General features: G+C 38.7%; 4 protein-coding genes across 5 annotated transcripts; 2 read left to right on the top strand and 2 right to left on the bottom strand.

Annotated features, from left to right (window-relative positions):
- The first annotated feature begins 4,290 nt into the window (after window positions 1–4,290).
- LOC132170459 (small ribosomal subunit protein mS86 (rPPR1)-like) lies at window positions 4,291–7,272 on the top strand. Its single transcript, XM_059581450.1, has one exon. The coding sequence runs from the start codon at window positions 5,021–5,023 to the stop codon at window positions 6,227–6,229; it is 1,209 nt and encodes a 402-aa protein (XP_059437433.1). The 5' UTR covers window positions 4,291–5,020; the 3' UTR covers window positions 6,230–7,272.
- LOC132170460 (cardiolipin synthase (CMP-forming), mitochondrial) lies at window positions 7,130–10,581 on the bottom strand. The gene is made up of 8 exons (XM_059581452.1): window positions 10,032–10,581; window positions 9,004–9,070; window positions 8,840–8,914; window positions 8,664–8,715; window positions 8,288–8,373; window positions 8,093–8,167; window positions 7,725–7,819; window positions 7,130–7,641 (listed from the first exon to the last, which is right to left on the bottom strand). Exons 1-8 carry the CDS (start codon window positions 10,466–10,468, stop codon window positions 7,548–7,550), a joined length of 981 nt encoding a protein of 326 aa, XP_059437435.1. The 5' UTR covers window positions 10,469–10,581; the 3' UTR covers window positions 7,130–7,547.
- A 3,566-nt stretch (window positions 10,582–14,147) lies between these two features.
- Window positions 14,148–17,106, top strand: LOC132168775 (probable serine/threonine-protein kinase PBL23). Of its 2 annotated transcripts, XM_059579808.1 has the most exons (6): window positions 14,148–14,187; window positions 14,592–14,773; window positions 14,843–15,032; window positions 15,171–15,565; window positions 16,015–16,350; window positions 16,868–17,106. In XM_059579808.1, exons 1-5 carry the CDS (start codon window positions 14,178–14,180, stop codon window positions 16,342–16,344), a joined length of 1,107 nt encoding a protein of 368 aa, XP_059435791.1. In that variant the 5' UTR covers window positions 14,148–14,177; the 3' UTR covers window positions 16,345–16,350; window positions 16,868–17,106. The 2 variants fall into 2 exon arrangements, with proteins under 2 accessions (XP_059435791.1, XP_059435790.1); XM_059579807.1 differs by lacking the exon at window positions 16,868–17,106 and having other exon boundaries at window positions 16,015–16,441.
- A 642-nt stretch (window positions 17,107–17,748) lies between these two features.
- On the bottom strand, window positions 17,749–18,129 carry LOC132170092 (uncharacterized). Its single transcript, XM_059581000.1, has one exon. The coding sequence runs from the start codon at window positions 18,127–18,129 to the stop codon at window positions 17,749–17,751; it is 381 nt and encodes a 126-aa protein (XP_059436983.1).
- Window positions 18,130–18,805: the final 676 nt, after the last annotated feature.

Genomic DNA, 18,805 nt, shown 5'->3' with positions numbered 1-18,805 from the left:
TTGTTGGAGCAACATATCTATTTTTGTGACAATTTTGTAATGCATTTGGGTGTATATGACAAGGTCACATCCCTAAAGTGGCCCTAACCCGAAAAAGAGTGGCCATCTGAGCTTAGTGCTTTGTGTACCCAGTGGAAAAGGTGTTCATGCTATTCCAAGGTTAATTGGTTGAAAGAGAGTTGCTGTGATGAGATACCTGTTGGTTTTGATTCACCAAGAAGTCTTTTGGGATAGTTGATCGGAGGCAGGAGTTTGGGAGTGCTATCTATCTGCAAGATGCTTCATGTGCTTGGAGAAAAACTGGTTGTCTTTTTGGATGCATTTCGAACGCTGTACTCCTGGAATATGGTTATTGTATTGTAGCGTGTCTGATTGTAATGGTGAGAGGCTCGTTGCTTGGATTGTAGACTGTCTAATAGCAATTGTGAGAGGCTACTAATGAGCAGTCTCAAACGTAATGGAAAATAGGATCTTCTTTAACGGACGGGAGAGTATCAGTTAATGCCAAGATTTCTTATAAGAAATTCAAGGGCCATAAATTGAACACCTATCATTATAATAAAAAAATAATGAACTATTATGTAAAGTGTAATAAAAATTGAAAATAAAAATAATAAAAGCCATAGATTTTTAACCACTTGGGTGGCCAAAGCCACCTCAGTGGCCCTTGGGGGTGATTGGCCGAACCACCCCCAAGGGCCAAATGAAAACAAAATAAAAATTACAATGTTGGCCTTGGGGGTGGCCGAACCACTCCCAAGGGCCTTGGGGTGGTTCGGCCACCCCCCAAGGGCCGGTTTGGGGTGGCCAAAGCCACCCCATGGCCCTTGGGGGTGGTTCGGCCACCGCCAAAGGCAAACCCAATTTTATTTTTTATTTTTTTATTTTTTTCATTTGGGTTTGCCTTTTGGGGTAGCTAAACCACCCCCAAGGTTTTTTCATTCATTTGGCCCTTGGGGTGGCTCGGCTACCCCCAAGGGCCACCGGGGTGGCCAGCCACTCCAATGGTTAAAAATGGGGTGGCCGGCCACCTCAATGGGGTGGTCCGGGCACCCCTATAGCTTTTATTATTTTTATTTTTAATTTTTATTAAACTTTAAATAATAGTTTGTTATTTTTTGGGTTAAATACTTACCCTCATTGGAGTTTCATTACTTTATTTTTTCTTCCCCTAGGGTTTGATTTTTATCACAAGAGGTCCGTGTGGTTTTGATAATAGACCAAACTAGTCCTTTTGTCAGTTGACCGTTAGTTGACTTAACGGAAATCCACGTAGACCAATTAAATGTTGACATGTGGCACTTACTTAATTTTTTAAAAAAATTAAAAGAAAAAATGTATTTTTTTTTTTAACAGAAAAAAAATTGGGGGTGGCCGACTTGGCCATTTGAGCCACCCCCTAGGCTCCATGGGGTTGGCCGAGCCACCCTCAAATGGCCAAGAGCCACCCCAAATTTTTTTTTTTTTAAATACCTTTTTTTTTAAAAAAAAAAAATTAAGTAAGTGCCACGTGTCAACATTTGATTGGTCCACGTGAATTTCCGTTAAGTCAACTAACGGTCAACTAACAAAGGGATTAGTTTGGTATATTATCAAAACCACAAGGACCTTCTATGATAAAAATCAAACCATAGGAGGAAAAAATAAAGCAATGAAACCCCGGAGGTATTTAGTATTTAACCCTTATTTTTTTATTATAAGGACAGATGTTCAATTTGTGGCCATTGGATTTCTTATAGGAAATCTTGGCCATTAATTGGATACCCTCCGGTTCAAAATGGACTGGAGATGATCATTTTCCAAACATAACATGCTTGATTGCAATTATGCATGGTCTTAACGAGGCCATTTGACCGAGCAAATACTCAGACAACTCAAAACCTGCTCGAGTATATAGACTTCATCAAACACCGCTCACAATTTGTGTGGCCAAGTGCATACAATTAAATAGAAGTAATCTATCATACCGTGTTATTGCTTATATATACCCAAAAATGAAATAAAAAGCAGTCTATTCACAATTTAAATTTTATTTTATTATATTTAACAATATATAGTAGGGGTAAATACTAAATAACCCTATGGGATTTTACTTAATTTTTTTTCCTCCCTTAGGGTTTATTCTTTATCACAAAAGGTTATTTTGGTTTTGATAAAAGACCAAATTTGTTTTTAGTTGACCTAACAGAACTTCACGTGGACCAATTAAAAACTGACATTTGGCATAAGTGGCCTGATGATGTGGCACCTAATGAAATTTTTTTATTTTTTATTTTTTAAATTAAAATTGAAAAATATATTTTTTCATAATATATATATATATATATATATATATATATATATATATATATATATAAAATTGAGGGGCATGGAACCAAGGCCAGTTCGATACAAGAATTTTATTTTTTTATTTTTTATTTTTTATTATGAAAAAATATATTTTTTTAATTTTAATTTTTTTAAAAAAAAAGTAAAAAATTTAAGTAGGTACTTATGCCAAATGTCAACTTCTAATTGGTCAACGTGGAATTCCGTTAGGTCAACTAACGGTCAATGGATAGAAGAATGAATTTGGCCTTTTATCAAAACTAGAAGGGCCTCCTATGATAAAAAATAAATTCTAAGGAGAAAAAAAAATTAAGTGAAACCCCATAGAGTTATTTAGTATTTACCCTTATATATTATTAAAAAAAAATAGGTAGTGTTTGGCAAAGGGCATGACCCCGGCCTAAACACTGTTTTTGTCCTTTTCCTAATGTGAAATAACACTTTTGCCCTTCAGATGTTTCTCCCAAAAACAGTGGCGCAGCTTCTCTTTTCCTCTTCTCCATTTCCACCGATCTCTCCGTAGAAGAAGCACTTCCACCAAGCCATGGTTATGACATTCAGTGTGGAAATGGAATTCAAGAGAGATGAGGGCTTGGTTTTGTAGCCCATTTCTCCAACCCATGACGCCAAGAGATGAGAGATGGTCTAATTGAATTTTTATCCCTGCATTTCATGGTCTGATCTGATTTTCAGGTGTTGATTTCACGGCCATAAAAACCACGCCATGCTTGATGCCCCCTCCAAAATCAGAATTCGAATTTTCCCTCATTTTTGTGGAACAAGAGAGGCCTACGCATAAGTGCATAAGAAAGATAGAGCCAGAGAGCTCCAGAGGAAACAATAAGAAAGAAAGAAGGAAAGATTACCGGAAATGAGTGATCCCAATAGCAATAACAATCAAGAAGTGATGCAACCGAACTCAGAGGACCTCCAACCGTCTCAACAGCTTCAACTCCAACAACCACCAACCCTGCACCACTTGCGGCTGCTCTAGCTCCAACCCCATGAAACGGCGCTCTCCCTTGTCGTCTTCCTCTTTTCAAGACCCACTACACCCTGACCCCTCCCGCTCCGAACCCAATCCCAAGAGGCTCTTCTTCGAGCTAGACGACCTCACCCTCCATGGTTTCTCCAAGCTCTCCCTCCCCACCACCCCCGCTTCCTCTTCTCCTCTCCGCCGCAGCGTTTCGGGCCCACCCACCGCCAACGCTTTTGTCTCCCCTCCGATGGTCCCTTTTGCCTATGCCTCGGATTTTCAGGTCCCTTTTGCCGATGCCTTGGGCTGCTTTGCGCTAGGCGACGTGGACTGGCTCTTGAAAGCGACGCCCACCCAAACAGTGTTTGCAGAGAAAGCTAAGGGCAATATGGGAATAGTGTGTGAAATATTGATGGTCAACTAGTCAAAAGATGAACAGTATCTAGGACAAGGTTGTTGCCAAACGAAGCCAAATAACTTGACTGTTGTGTATATGTATATATAAGATCCGGCTTCTATGCGGTGGAGAAAACTACCGTGTAGGAGCTGTTATGCAAAACGGCACAGTTTTGCATAATATACCAAGTAAAACTGTGCCGTTTTGCTCTTTGCCTTATTTAATAAATAATAAAAATATAATATGTATTTTCTCACTTACACCGTTAGCAAGAGAAACCAAACGGCAATATCTTACGCATCAAACAGCCCGTGAAAAGTGAAAAGACAAGAGCTCAGGCCATTCAAGAGGCTTCGCCGAAGCGGAGCTTAGGCCAGTCAAGAGGCTTCGCCGGAGCCGGAGTGCCAATTGTATTCCATTCTCTGTCTCCCTCTCTCTCTCTCGGTAAGCCGGATCTGATTTTTTGATTCTGATGTTTTGGTGGAGGGATTTGTTGATTTGGGTTTTTTTTTTAAAAAAATTTTGATTCTGTATAAATCACAGCAGTTTTACGAAAAGTTGTTTCATAGAAAATAAAACATTCGTGTTTCTTTCGCAAATTCAGCTTTCTTCGTCTCCAAGAATTAATCACAAGCAGAATAAAAACTCTAAAACAGAGCAGCCCAAATGGACAAGCTCTCGACCACGTCGGCCATACTTCCCAACACTTTCTAAGGCGTGCATGATGACATTAGCGGGCGGGTGGAATTCATTTGGCAGCAAGCCAAACCACTAGTGGTCGTGCAGCTGCTGAAATTGGTGGTGGGTGTGTGTTTGGTGATGTCGATAATGCAGAATCAAAAAACCCAAAAAAACCCAAATCAACAAACCCCTCCGCCAAAACATCAAAATCAAAAAATGCTTACCGAGACAGAGAGAGGGAGACAGAGAATGGAATACCTGTGAATGGTAGGCACTCCGCTCCGACGAAGTCTCTTGATTGGCCTGAGCTCTTGTGTTTTCACTTTTCACGGGCTGTTTGATGAGTAAGATATTGCCGTTTGGTTTCTCTTGGGCTAACGGCGTAAGTGAGAAAATACATATTATATTTTTATTATTTATTAAATAAGGCAAAGAGCGAAACGGCACAGTTTTACTTGGTATATTATGCAAAACTGTGCCGTTTTGCATAACAGCTCCTATGCGGTAGTTTTCACTACCGCATAGAAGCCGGATCCTTTGAAATTTTGTATGGGCAGGAAATAGATGATCTCCGTTTCACAGCATCCAATTCCATTTGTGTTTATATCTGTATCTAAACCCTAAACCCCGTACACCCCATGTCCCTCCTCTCTCGCATCCGCCACTCCCTCACCCACAACCTCCACTGCCGTCACCTCTCCACGGCATCCTCAATCCTCTCCCCAGACTGCACCACTCCTCTCACCTCCAAGCAGAAGACCCGAGCCGCGCTCAACCTCCTCAAGTCCGAGCAAAACCCCCACACCATCCTCGACATCTGCCGCGCCGCGGCCCTCACACCCTACTACCGCCTCGACCAAATCGCCTTAAACGTCGCCGTCTCCCAGCTCTCCGGCTCCAAAAACTTTGAGTCAATCCGGGAGTTACTGGAGTCGGGGCTCCGGACCCGCCCCGAACTCCGAACGGAGCGTTTTGTTGCCCACTCTATCGTCCTCTACGGCCGGGCTGGTATGGTCAACCAGGCTATTGAGGCTTTTAAGCAAATGGGTGATCTGGGTATTCGTCGCTCGGTGAAATCGCTCAACGCGTTACTGTTTGCTTGCCTGGTGGCGAAGGATTACAAGGAGCTGAATCGGGTTTTCGTTGAGTTTCCAAAGGTTTATGGGCTTGAGCCGGATTTGGACTCGTATAACACGGTGATCAAGGGGTTTTCGGAGTCTGGGTCGACGAGTTCCGGGTATTCTGTGGTGGCCGAGATGGAGAGGAACTGGATGAAGCCGAGCGCGACGACTTTTGGGCATTTGTTTGCTGGGTTTTACAGGGAAGAGAGGTTTGAGGACATTGGGAAAGTAATGAAGTTGATGAAGAAGCATGGTGTGGACATGGGGATTGGTACGTACAACATTAGGATTCAGGGTCTGTGCAAGCTGAAGAAATCTTCGGAGGCCAAGGCATTGCTGGATGGAATGTTGTTGAGGGGCCTGAGGCCGAATTCGGTCACGTATGCACATTTGATTCAAGGGTTTTGTAACGAAGGCAATTTGGAGCAAGCCAAGAAGCTCTTCAAGACCATGAAGAAGAGGGGTTGCCAACCGGATTACGATTGCTATTCTACTATGGTTTGCTTCCTATGCCAAGGTGGGGATATTGAGGCCGCATTGTCGATTGCTAAGGAGAGTATGGAGAAGGGTTGGTTACCGAATTTCGTGACGATGAAGGGGCTTGTAGAGGGGCTTGTGGGGATTAAAAAGGTTGAAGAGGCACGCGAGCTTATTAAGCAGATCAAGGAGAAAGTTATCAAGAATGTTCACATGTGGGATGAAATTGAAGCTGGGTTGCCTCAATGAAAAGTGTTGCTTGGTGTGGAAGTTGGATGAAACTGTGGAGATCAATTTGATGATCGCGGAATTTGTGTGTGGAAACCTGCTCTCTCCTGTGATGAGATTCTTGTTGATTCTGATTCAGCAATGAGTCTTTTGGGATAGTTGATCAGAGGCAAGAGTTTGTTATTGCTATCTTGCAAGAACCTTTTGCGGCGACTGGGAGCCAAATAAATAAATTCAAAAAAAAATTAAACGGATGTGACAAAATTTTTAAATTAAAAAATGTAATTTCTTCTCTCTTGTACACCACGATCTGTTACATAAATTTTTTAAAAAAATTTAGTTCATTTATTTGGCTCTCGACACTTTCCCTTTGGCATAGATCATGACATTTCAAGTTTGATGTCTTGGTGGACGACCATCAAGAGTTGCTTTTGAGATTGCTTGTGAACCACTCCCGCGAAAAGTAAAATCTGGTTGGGTCGTAATTGGACATCTATGAGTTCACTTTTGTCCCCCACTAGAGAGATTTTTTACCGCAGACATGTCGGTAAAGGAACTAGAAACCAACCTGTGGTCTCATCTTGTACTCTTCTCAAACTACTGTTGGTAATGGACCATACTTATTCCGCACGTATGCATTCTATTGTAAAGTTTGGAAGCCTATCATTACTCTGAGGCAACCTTTTGATTGGATGAGTGCGATGGGGGTTTTGCTTCTTCCTAGTTTTGCGATTTTGTAAATCTGTACAATTAGCAGGAAGGGTAATGAGCTTTTGATTAGCAGCATACTGAATGCAGTGCTTGGAAGGTGTTGATGACAAAGGCTCGTGTAACAAAATGAGTACTGGCATCCATTATAACTTTCTCAGAACAAACCCTAGATATTTTATTTTCATTCTTTGAAGAATTTGTGATGTCGAGTATATAAATTACAAGGACATATTTCTTTATTCACAATAACAAGTTCACTCTCAAAGACCCTCCCGTTCTTTCCCTTTAAAAGAAGGAAAAATGAAAAGAGAAAAAAAGGAACGGACCAAAAAAAAAAAAAGAAGAGCTTCTGTTATGAATCTTCACAGCTTAACCAAGTTTTTCCAACTTTTAGCATACTTGCCAAGCAATTCCAGGAGTTAAAAGGCCACAACTCAGTCTCTGACAGATGGAACTTGTGAAAGATGACCTTAAAAAGGTCTAACACCTTCCGTGTCTTCTGTCTATGGATACCACAACCTCAATACCAGCATTTGTTCTTCAATCTTTTAACATTGACGCCCACTAAATAACTCAGAGCTGATGAAGTTGATGTATTTTACCAGCTACCTGAAAGGTAAGATTCAAACTAAGGTTTCCTACTGATCAAGGCAGATCTCTTCCTTATGTGTTCTACTCCATATGCTGCAGTGGAAGCCACTGTTGTTGAAGCCACTAACCAACTGCGCCAAATTAAATGGACTTATGCTATATAATATCAAAAGAATCAAAACTTACACAACAGCCAGAAAGGTGACTGAGTTACCTTAAATATGTGATGTATGACTGAGTTTCTTGGGTTCCAAACTCTGGTTGAAGAAGAGCTGCAGCTACTAAAACCAACTGGAGAACCGTATTAACCTGTAAAGATTAGCACTCCTTGTTAAGCTATCTATTTCCTCCTATCTATATATCAGCCATGAGCCCTATAACATTTCATGCTTCAATATATATTTAATTAAAAAAGAGAGAGCATATTTTTAATCCAAAAATAGGAAAAGGAGTTTATAAACTTTACTAAATAACCTGTTCCCTAACGTCCACATTGCAGAATTTAGATACACTACTTTACATATATTACTCTATTACTAACCCCGTCCATCAGATAATCAAGTTATGACACTCGAACCTTACCTTGCTAAGAAAGAGAGGCTCAACCTTTTGGGGACAGGTACCATCAAGGTTGAAGAAATCAAACCCACTTTTCCACTGAAAGAAGAAATTCAATAGTAACAATCAAGATTTCAACTAGATAACTACCAAGACTGTCAAGTGGAGAAAAAGGGGGGGAAAAAAATCCTATATCAAGTTCAAATTAGGCTATATTACCTCCCAACCCAAGCTACTACCTCTTTGATATACTGCACCACCAACAAGGAAGACATCTCGCAACACAACGAGTCCAACAAGTCCAGCTTCACAGTCCAAAATACCAAATGAGATTCATTTTCTCCACAACAGACATAAAAGAGAACTGTGTGCATGTTAATCTTATGTGCTCCAAAAAAAATTATTATAGGAGCAAATATATACTGCCATGTGACAACCATTACAACCAATGAACCAATCCTTTGAAATAGTGAGCTAAGCTTTCTTGAAAAATACAGATACACATATTGCTAATTTTCATCGATACGTCCAACGGCTCAATATGCACTGTTTTACTTTTTTCAATTGGGAGGGTGGGGGGATCAAGACTACTTACGGTGCAGAAGATCTTTATGTACCATTGCCAAAGCAACACATCCAATAAGAACCTGTATCAACCAGACATAGCAAAAACAAAGTTCAGCCAAAGGCAGGTAAAATGAACCAAATACAACCTGAAAAGAGCAACCCAGCAAAGCTATTGAGCTCAGAAGAAGAGGCTTGAACTTTTACCTTGTCAGCAAGGGGATCAAGGTAGGAACCCACAACAGAATTTATTCTCATCTTCCTTGCCACGTATCCATCTAGCTACATGATGAATGAAGAAAAAGTAAAGCGTTTAACATCTCATTTTTGTAACATTGGGATTTGCTTCCATCAAAGACGTGTGTCCATACCCAATCAGTTGCCCCAGAGATAGCCAATCCCACCATTGCCGAAGAATACCACTCATTTGTGATCATCCTGCATAAAGATTGTTAATCCCATTTCCAGTGCAGGGCAATTAAAAAATTTAAACATTTATGTTAAAAAATAAGCAAAAAGATCTGAAGATAAAAGGTGCGTTACTATAAAAAATTAGATAATTCAAAATCCAAATAAGATCAACATCTAAAGAAATGAACATCCTAGAGTGATTTGAATGAGAATCTTTGTTGAAGAGAAAGCGCACTGCACCTCGGAGATGGCATATCCAAAGGACTCAAAAAGTACACAGGGGAAGATCCTAGCTAAAGGGCACAATTTATCCTAAAAGATCTCAATTTCAGTTAATTCGCATTCAAGAGAAGATTAAAGCAACAGCAGTTTGTGGCAGTTCTATGCCCTCAAACATTCTAATATTGTTTTCATTACTACCCTACTCAAGATCTTAAATAGCTCAAGCATAAATTTGGCATTTACCCAAGTCGGGCCAAGCAAAGAGACCTTAATTTCTAGCACCAGAACAATGTATGACCAAATGCTCCATAGTATCAACTCCTCCTTAAACACACACCACAAGCTACTAGTAAAATTGGGCCTCAGATATGTTTATCTGTACTAAAAATCAACAAAGTAATGTGCAATCAAATCCTCTTTTAGTTTTGATCTCACCCAATATATGCTAGTAAAGTCAAGTAAATAAATAAAACGAATAGGCTACTTTGCTATATGTACAGTGGTGCTCTCAACCAAAATCTTTCGTTCAACAAGGTGGTACCTTTTTACGAGCTTAAACCCCCAAGAAGCAGCACATTGCATAAAGCAAATGACCCTTAATTATCTCACATAACCCAATCTATAATCACCGATTCTTCTTATTTACTCAACCACGTATGCCTATGACTGTTAAAAAATTTCTCTATTTATAGACCCAAATTTTCTCTTCTTTTGCTCTAACTTTCCCAGCAACTAAAGGGAGCATCAAAGGGGAAAAAAACCGTACCATCCAAGCACAGGACCTGAGAGCAATCGGGTCATGGAGATCAAGTTCGGCAAGTTCACGAAGCTCTCCAGAAAGGCTGCGTCAGCGGGCTCCTTGGGCCTCTCGACCCGATCCAAGACGGCCTGGCCCAAAGTGATGGGCAAAGCCCTGCGCAAAACGACGGCGGGGGCCTTGCCCTGGAGGTATAGGGGCGTGGCGGACTGGGAAAGCTTCCATGGAGGGAAAGAGAGGAAGAGAGGGCCGTGGAAGGAGGGGCTGAAGATCCATTTGGTGGAACAGGGGAGGCGAAAGAGAGGGCGAGCGAGATGGTGAGAGAGAGGGAAGTACGGAAGTGGGATTGTGGAGGTTGTGTTGCCGGTGATGGTGGTGAGGGTGAGGAAAGTTTTGGATCTTTTGGGGTCTTTGATTAGGGCTTTGAGGGACCTGAAGACCACCATTTTGGTAGTGGCATTGTTTGAGGATTGCCAGCGAGCAACTCTGGTAGGTTTTGCAGGGGTTTTGGAGGGGCTCTCACAGGGGAAGCATATCACCTGCTATGTGTTTTCCTACAATTCCTACAACGTCTCCATCTGGCCTTCTTTCTATGCGCCACGTGTTTAACAAGTATGACTTGGCAAACTTACAAGGCTCATTCATATCCTGCATCTCTCTTATTATCTTTGTGCTCATTCGGGCAAGGTGCTGTTAATATGTGTTATAATTTTTTTAACGGTTTAAATTTGTTGTCAGATAAAATTTATGGAAAATGTTAAGGTTACAACATAAATCTAACTTATGGTTAACTTCTCTTCTATGTGTTATTTAAAAATAAAAATAAAAATTGATTGAGAGGATTTTGGGGATTCTGAAAATTTGAGAAAAAAGACAATTTGTTTGGTTTAAAATTCAATTTTTTTTTACATGTAGGAGAGAGGTTGGCCATGAGTTGGGTTCGCGTTGTGTCCGTATCAAACCTCAAAATTTATTATGGGTCCTCCGTAATTCAAGCAATCTCATTCAAATAATTCAGCCACTCCAGATATTTCAAGAGATTATTTTTCCACCATCTGAACATGAAAAGACTATTATCTCTTAACCAACAGATAAACGTACAACGGCATAATACTAGCAGTTACCTAAAACCCTATAAAAGGAAAGTGGATGAATCCATTGCTATATTTTCTCTCCAAATAAGAATGCTAACTTTAGCATCGGAGTTTTTCTGGTCTTCGAACTGACAAATCTTTTGACACTCTTACTATTTTGCAGGTAGCTTATCACTGATTAGGTCGTACCAAAAACTACTCTAACTAGATTTAATTTTAAACTTAAAAAAAAATAAAAAAAAAAAATAAATAAAAAAAAAAAAAAATCTAAACTATTGAATTACAGGACCAAAGTTAAATCCGAACAAAAAGGCATGCGATTAAGAACCTGTTTTGAATTGCGTTTGACAAATAAAGTTTTTAAGTAAAAAAATGCTTTTTGGCAAAAGCTTTATTTTTAAGCTTTTACTAAAAGTGCGTTTTGGTCATTTTTAGGTTTTTTGGAACCTTAAAAGTGTTTTTAATTTTTTTTATCAAACAAGTTTTTTTTTTTTTTCAAATGGACTTTTTGAGCATTAAACAAGTCTCTCAAACTCAATCTCAAACGGGCCTTTTGAGTGTTGAACAAGCCCTTCAAACCCAATCCCAAACCAACCCCTTAAACAAGTACTTTATTCTTTAAAATGCAAGAACTACTAGTCTATGCCCCATGGCATCTGTGCAGAGATAGATTGTTATTAGTAACTTTCAAAGTTTGAAAGTTCACCAATCAAATTTTGGTATAAACAATAAGACAAAACTATCATTTGACTTTGAAACGATCAAAATCTCTTATCTTAGAGATTTTTCAGCACGTGTAAAGACGTGGACAGAGCTTTGGTCATGGAATACGTAAGAATGTAAGATGGCCAACTGGTCATAACCTCTTCATCTTCTTGCCTTCACATGTTTTATGAATTGATGGAAGAATAATACTTCAAAATTTTATAAAAAAATATTTCCTCAAAGTTTTAATTTAGTCGATTATATTAATATATATTTAAAGTACATGTCATTCTTACATGTATTTTTAATACAAATATGTGAGAATCAAGTGCATATATATATATATATAAGTTAAATAGACTGGATTGAAAAAAAAAAAAAAAAATGACACTCCAAATAGACCCAATAAATTCAATGGTGAGGTGAATGGGCCTTAAAACTCAATACGACATATTTGACCCGAAGTCCGAAAAAAAGAGATCCTTCCTGGGTTAGAAATCCAGGATAGAGATACAAAGGAGATACATTCATGCCTCACGGAGAATTTAATTGGGCCCAAGATGTCCAAAAAGATAAGGATTTTTTATTATTAAATAATTCGAATTTTATAAAAATTTCAGTAGCTTAAGAGAAAGAGGTTGAAGGGTCTACTTGCCTCTGACAGCTCAAAATGTAAGACCCACTTGCTCAAATCCCACAACTCCCTTTTTTACGCTACTCGAATTTTTGGCCTAATAACAAGAAATTCCAGTTCAAAGTGAAATCCTCAAAGTGTCCTGCATCTATAGGGCTGTAAACGAGTCAAGCTTGAATAAACTTTTTTTGTTTGGGCTCGACTTGTTTAAATTTTACTCGAACTCGAGCCGAGTTTAAGAATAAGCAAAAAAATTGAACTCAAGCTCATAATAAGTCAAGCCGAGTCGAGCTAATTCACGAGCTAGCTCTTATATTTAATTTAATTTATTAATTTATTTTTTTATTATAAATTTAAACTTTAAGTGCTCTTAAACGGCTCAAGAAGTCAGCTTACATATGAGCATTTGCTTAGTCTAGCTAGTAGAGTATGGAGCCTGAGTCAATACAGCAAGGCACTTAGTTTCGAAAAGAAAGGATATACATCATTTTATAATAAAATGATGCTATTAGAAAATATATATATATATAATATTAATATAAGGAATTGTGTGAATAACTACCAATTCGAGCCTTATACGAGCTGCTCACAAGCTTAGCCGAATCGAGCCTAACTTCGTTTAATATTCGAGCCAGGATTCGTATTCACGAAACGCTTCATTTAATATTCGAGTCGAGCACGAGCCAAGCTTATACGAGCTGAGCTTGAGCTCACTCGCGAGTGGCTTGCTCTCTTAACAGCCCTACTGCATCCAAGATGGATGGATTCAAAGTAAGCTTGACTATCATAACGTGAAATTTAGATTCAATGCAATACCTATTACACCAGTTCTCAATCCATTGGGTCTAATAGGCTTTTTGACCTAAGATCCATTGGATGGAGGCTGTTTTAGTCATTATGGAAATTTTACATTAAGATCAAAATAAAAAGAAATAGGGACAAATGTAAAATTAACCCCGTGGTTGCACCGATCTACAATTAGCTTCAAAATTGGCTAACATAGAGTTTTCTATTTGCTTTTTTTGCTTACCTTCCAACTAATTTTTATACGACAATGAGTTAATTACAAATTGGTCATACCACAATGACTAATTTTATATTTATACCTAAAAAAGAAAAAGAAAAATTTGCCTTGTTTATAATGTAGAGAAATTCTATACTTATTATTATTATTATTTTTTTTTTCAAATAATGTGTCATCATCTCATAAAATCTATTATTTTAGTAACCGAAACATTTCTCTTTGTTGCCTCGGCAATGGAAGGAAGTTGAGAAGGTAGTAAATTAGTTATAGTTAGTTAGGGAAACAGCCTAAACTACCACCTCTGTGTCTCTGGAACACAAAGAAAGACAACTAAATTAAGCTTGGATGCATCAATCAGATTGGTTTCAGAAACTAACCCGAACAGAACTAACAGTCTAACAATTGTATTGTCCCCGACAAACCCGGAAAACTTGTTCAGTTTCTCATCTCTCTCAAAAATGCCATAATATTCTCTCACACACCATTTCTCTTTAATTCTGAGTACATTATTAATTTTGGGTTTGATTTGGAGTTCTTTTCCTGAGAGGGTTGATTAAGAGTTTGTACAAATGGGTTTGCCGGAGATTAACTGCCTCTCTTGTTGCAGCTCTGACTGGCCGGAGGTCCCTTTTAAGAGGAGAAAACATAGATATGCGGATGGTCGGGACACGTTTGCCTCCGTTGTTGCTAGTTTCTCGATGAAATCAGGTATAATAAAAACGCTTCTTATTAATCCATATAAAAGGATTTAACATTGGATGCAACTTTTTATCGATCATATTACTTTCATTGTATCTGTAAAGCTATTCATTTGTCATATTTATAATCAGCAATGTGGCTGCTGAAGTTTTGGAAATATGGATGGTGGTTTCAGTTATGGGGATTTTACTTTTGTTTGTGGAAACTGATTAGACGTTCTTGGAAATTTTCTAGGAGGGAAAGGTAGAGGGATTTTTGTATGGATAAAGTTGTGATTTTGAAAAGTCTTACAACAATGCTTGGTGATGCATACATTTATAATTAAGCAACTTTCTTGTTGCAGTAGCTTAGAATTACTTTTCAGCTGAATTCTTGATTTGAAACTCTTACACAGGCATGTTATCAATGTGCAGGAAGCAGCAAGTATAGGAATCTGGCTGAAGAGATACTAAAAGTTGGGCATGCACAAATTTCTGCTCAGGTTTTCAGATTCTTTGAATTGGCCTCTTCAACTGACAACTTCAATACTGAATGTCTGGTGGGCGAGGGTGGATTTGGAAGGGTGTACAAAGGGTACATAGAGAGCATTGAAAAGGTCTCTCTCTCTCTCTCTCTCTGTGTACCAGACTTGTGCAATTTCATGATCTGATTTACTGTATTTCAGGTTGTGGCTGTGAAGCAACTCGACAGGAAAGGATTGCAAGGAAGTAGAGAATTCTTTGCAGAGGTTCTGATGTTGAGTCTGGTTCATCACCCCAATCTTGTTAATTTGGTTGGCTATTGTGCAGAAGGGGATCAAAGAATATTAGTTTATGAATTCATGTCCAATGGATCTTTGGAAAACCATCTTCTAGGTATTCCCGAACATAGATTAGTTCCTTTAACTAATCACGTGGGACTTCATAGACTAGTAGCAAATATGGTAAAACAAAAGCTTTTGGGATAACGGGTGATTTAGATAACAATACCAATCGATTTCTTTGATTCTGCAGATTTACCTCCAGATCATGAGGAGCCTCTGGATTGGTATACCAGGATGAGAATAGCTGAAGGAGCAGCCAAAGGGCTTGAATACTTGCATGACTTTGCCAACCCGCCAGTGATTTATCGTGACTTTAAAGCATCAAACATATTATTAGATGAGGAATTCACTCCCAAGCTCTCTGATTTTGGACTTGCTAAGATTGGTCCAACAGGAGGCAAGGACCATGTGTCTACTAGGGTGATGGGGACCTATGGCTACTGTGCACCAGAGTATGCTTCCACAGGTCAGCTGACAAAAAAGTCTGATGTTTATAGTTTTGGCGTCGTGTTTCTGGAATTAATCACTGGTAGGAGAGCTATTGATACTTCAAGACACACTGAGGAGCAGAACCTAATTACTTGGGTATGTTTATAAGTGGAACTCAACTCCCCCAAATCTTTAACCTAACTACTTGTGTATGCGACTAAGCTTCATTTGTTAATACTTTTTAGATAGTATTTCTTGATTTTTGTTTGAAAAACTGTTGTGACGTGACATAAATATGAAAGTAATTTTGAGTGTTTTGTGTTTTGGGTTGTTTGTTAATGTTTTTATTTTGAAAACATAAAACAAAAGTGAGAATAAAAAAGCGTTAACAAACAAAGCATTTCCCACTGGGTTAGAAGAAGTAAATGTTTCATTTAATCATTTATCATAAATGACTAAAATTCAATTAGCTTAAGATTTTGTGATGAGTGGTAAATTATCAATGTTTAAAATGTTCAATAAAATGTTGTGATTAATTTTTTAGATTTTTGAGGGGGTTCATTGCTGACAACAGCTTGTTAAAAAGTCTCATTTTCATCTTGCAGGCACAGCCACTGTTTAGGGACAGAAAGAAGTTCACATTAATCGCAGACCCTTTGCTAAGAGGAGAGTACCCTGTAAAGGGTCTCTATCAAGCTCTTGCAGTTGCTGCAATGTGCATCCAAGAGGAAGCTGACACCCGACCATTGATGGGTGATGTTGTAACTGCTCTTGAGTATCTGGCCATGCCAAGAAACAATGAGAAAGGTGCCACAGATCCATCACAAAACAGTGGGGGACATGTTGAACTTGTGACCGGAGAATGTGGCACCAGAGAGAGAGAGATCAGCTGTAGTATCAAAGTGACTGAAGTTCTGGAAACTGAGGTGCAATGAGAAAACGTACGCCCTAAACTTGATATGTAGAGATAAGACCCCTTGTAAAGATCCAACAATCATGCATATTATGTGTATCACCCCATATCTATACATAATTTTGCAAGCTATACCTAATTTAGCAGTTCAATTGATTGAACTGAAATTATACCTCTTATATTTTACCATGTTGGGTTTATCTAAGTTGTGGTTTGCGCCACTCGTAGCATTGAGACTATTTGCATGGTAAAAATGTTATATACTACACTCTTATCCTATCTTTATTTCATTGAGCTGATTTGGTAATGTTAATCGGCCCTTATTTATTTTTATTTTTTTTAATTAGAGCTAATCTAAAAGTTGATCTGATGGGTACAGTCACATTAGCTCAGTATGATAAGGATGTAATATATGCAATATATAGCATTACTCTTTGCACGGAGTGCAGAAGTGCAAGCACCAGAAAAGCAACAGTGGGATAACCTTGGTTTTAGAGGATTGGCTGTAATTTATCAGCTTTGTTTTTTTTTCTTTTCTTTCACAGGATCTTTGTTAGGCAGTTTCCGAGGCAATCTTCAGGACCTCCTCAAGAACAACCAATCTCTTCAAGCTGGAATTCATTTATTTAATCCTTGATATTATCCCAATGGCCAAACGTTTGCTTACTATTGCAAACAAGTTGTTGACAGCAAAAGTGCAGCTCTGATTCTTTATTCCATGTAATGTTACTTGTTCAAGAGAAGGCAAGAAAGAAGCAAATAAGCAACTGGTGAGATGCAAAATGCTCTGTGCAACATTCCTCTGTTTATCTCAAGGGAAAGTGTGAATTTACCAGAAAAAATTATAGTTTAAATGCCGAGCCTGGTCAGTATGGCAGCAATTTCAGCTATTCTTCATCCTTGTTAACTGATATTGTGCAAACTAAAATAGAACTTAAATAAACCTCTACTTCTATTTCTGCTCTTTTTTTTTTGATACATGTAAACCTTCTGCACCAATAAAAATAAATACAAACTGAGTGTCATTCCTGTATATGAGGTTCACAATCTTTTCTTTTGGCTATTGTTCACAACTCCTTTGAACACTGTCTATAGCAATCTTCATTGATCCAATCCTTCTTTCTTGTGTGGGAAGATTCTGCCGATCGCTGGACTGGTTCACCAAAATCTCCAAGAGAAAAAAAATAAATAAAAAAAAAATAAAATCTGCAGAATTCTGTGCCACAACTCCATGAAATCAACTCTAGGAAAGCATAATCTTGAAGATTAAGCCATCACCAGTCTTGAAGCATCAGAAACAGCATAACTTTCAAAAAGCTACAATCTGATAACATTATTCAAAAAGATGACACATAATGTAGAGAAATCTACCATCATAGAAGCTTTGTACTTGAAACAAACTGGCTGGCTTAGGAAGCATCATCATCTAGAGGTGCAAGTCATTCTTAAGGATCCTGTAATTGTAACCAGGGATTCTATTTAGCCTACTGCTGTCTGCAACTTCCACAGCAGAGCAAATGCTTGGGAGGATCCCACTACTGCTTCTCTGCTTCTTCCTTTTCCATGTCATCATCAAGAACCAGAAACTAGGCCTGGAGGCCGAGCGACCACTGGTGGAAGCCATGTCCACAATCTGTCCCTGAGGCTTCCGGGAGCTTCCACATCTGTCTATTTCAATCTTTCTGAAGTATTCAATTTCCTTTCTGACAAGTGATCCTACGGTGCCCCGTGTGCCTATTGCAACTGGAGCAATTGCAGGCATTTTCTCAGGAAACTTGGTGGTTGTGGGGCTGGCTTTATACTGCATTTTGTAAAAAAGTTTATGGAGGCTTGTGGTTGAAGAAAGATCGGTCCTGGGTCTTTATCAAGGTGGAAATTGCTTTGAAATTTTTTTCTTTTTTGGTCTCTTAGACATGCACAGATGCACTCATTCAACTGCTTTATTTTAGAGTGGACAGCATGAGAGTTTGCATAATTGAAGCTTTAAATGGGGCATGGCATCATTACCCTCCTTTGTTTGCAATTAAAGCATGCGTATTTTACGGATAAATTACATAAATTACTAAATCCTTTTTGACTTCTTTGTGCACAACTTTGGGGTTGGAAGCTTTGGTTTATGATTGATCATGGTACGGACCAGGCAGGTTTACGCAATGTCACTCTATATAAGAAAAAAATTATATATAGACAGAATTGGGGCTAATTCGTTTTTGTGTCAGATTTAGATCGTATCGAAACATAGTTATAGAATTATATATAGGTCAACACCAACTTGAAGGCGATGCTCTCCAAGTGGTGCAAGTGCTGAAAACAAAGAGAGAAAATTGAAGTCGGTATGTACATCTAATTGACAAAACTAGAGGGGTTTTGAACTCTCTACAACACTGGAAGGTCAATCATGTCAATCGAACTCTAAATGGCATGGCCCACCAGCTTGCAAAGGAAGCGTTAGCCATATGGGAGGAATATGTTCTTGTAGAAGA

The sequence above is a fragment of the Corylus avellana genome, chromosome ca2 (genome assembly GCF_901000735.1).
Source record: "Corylus avellana chromosome ca2, CavTom2PMs-1.0".
Taxonomy (NCBI): domain Eukaryota; kingdom Viridiplantae; phylum Streptophyta; class Magnoliopsida; order Fagales; family Betulaceae; genus Corylus; species Corylus avellana.
Note: the sequence above shows the minus strand (reverse complement) of the source record. Positions and strands in the feature narration are given on the sequence as shown.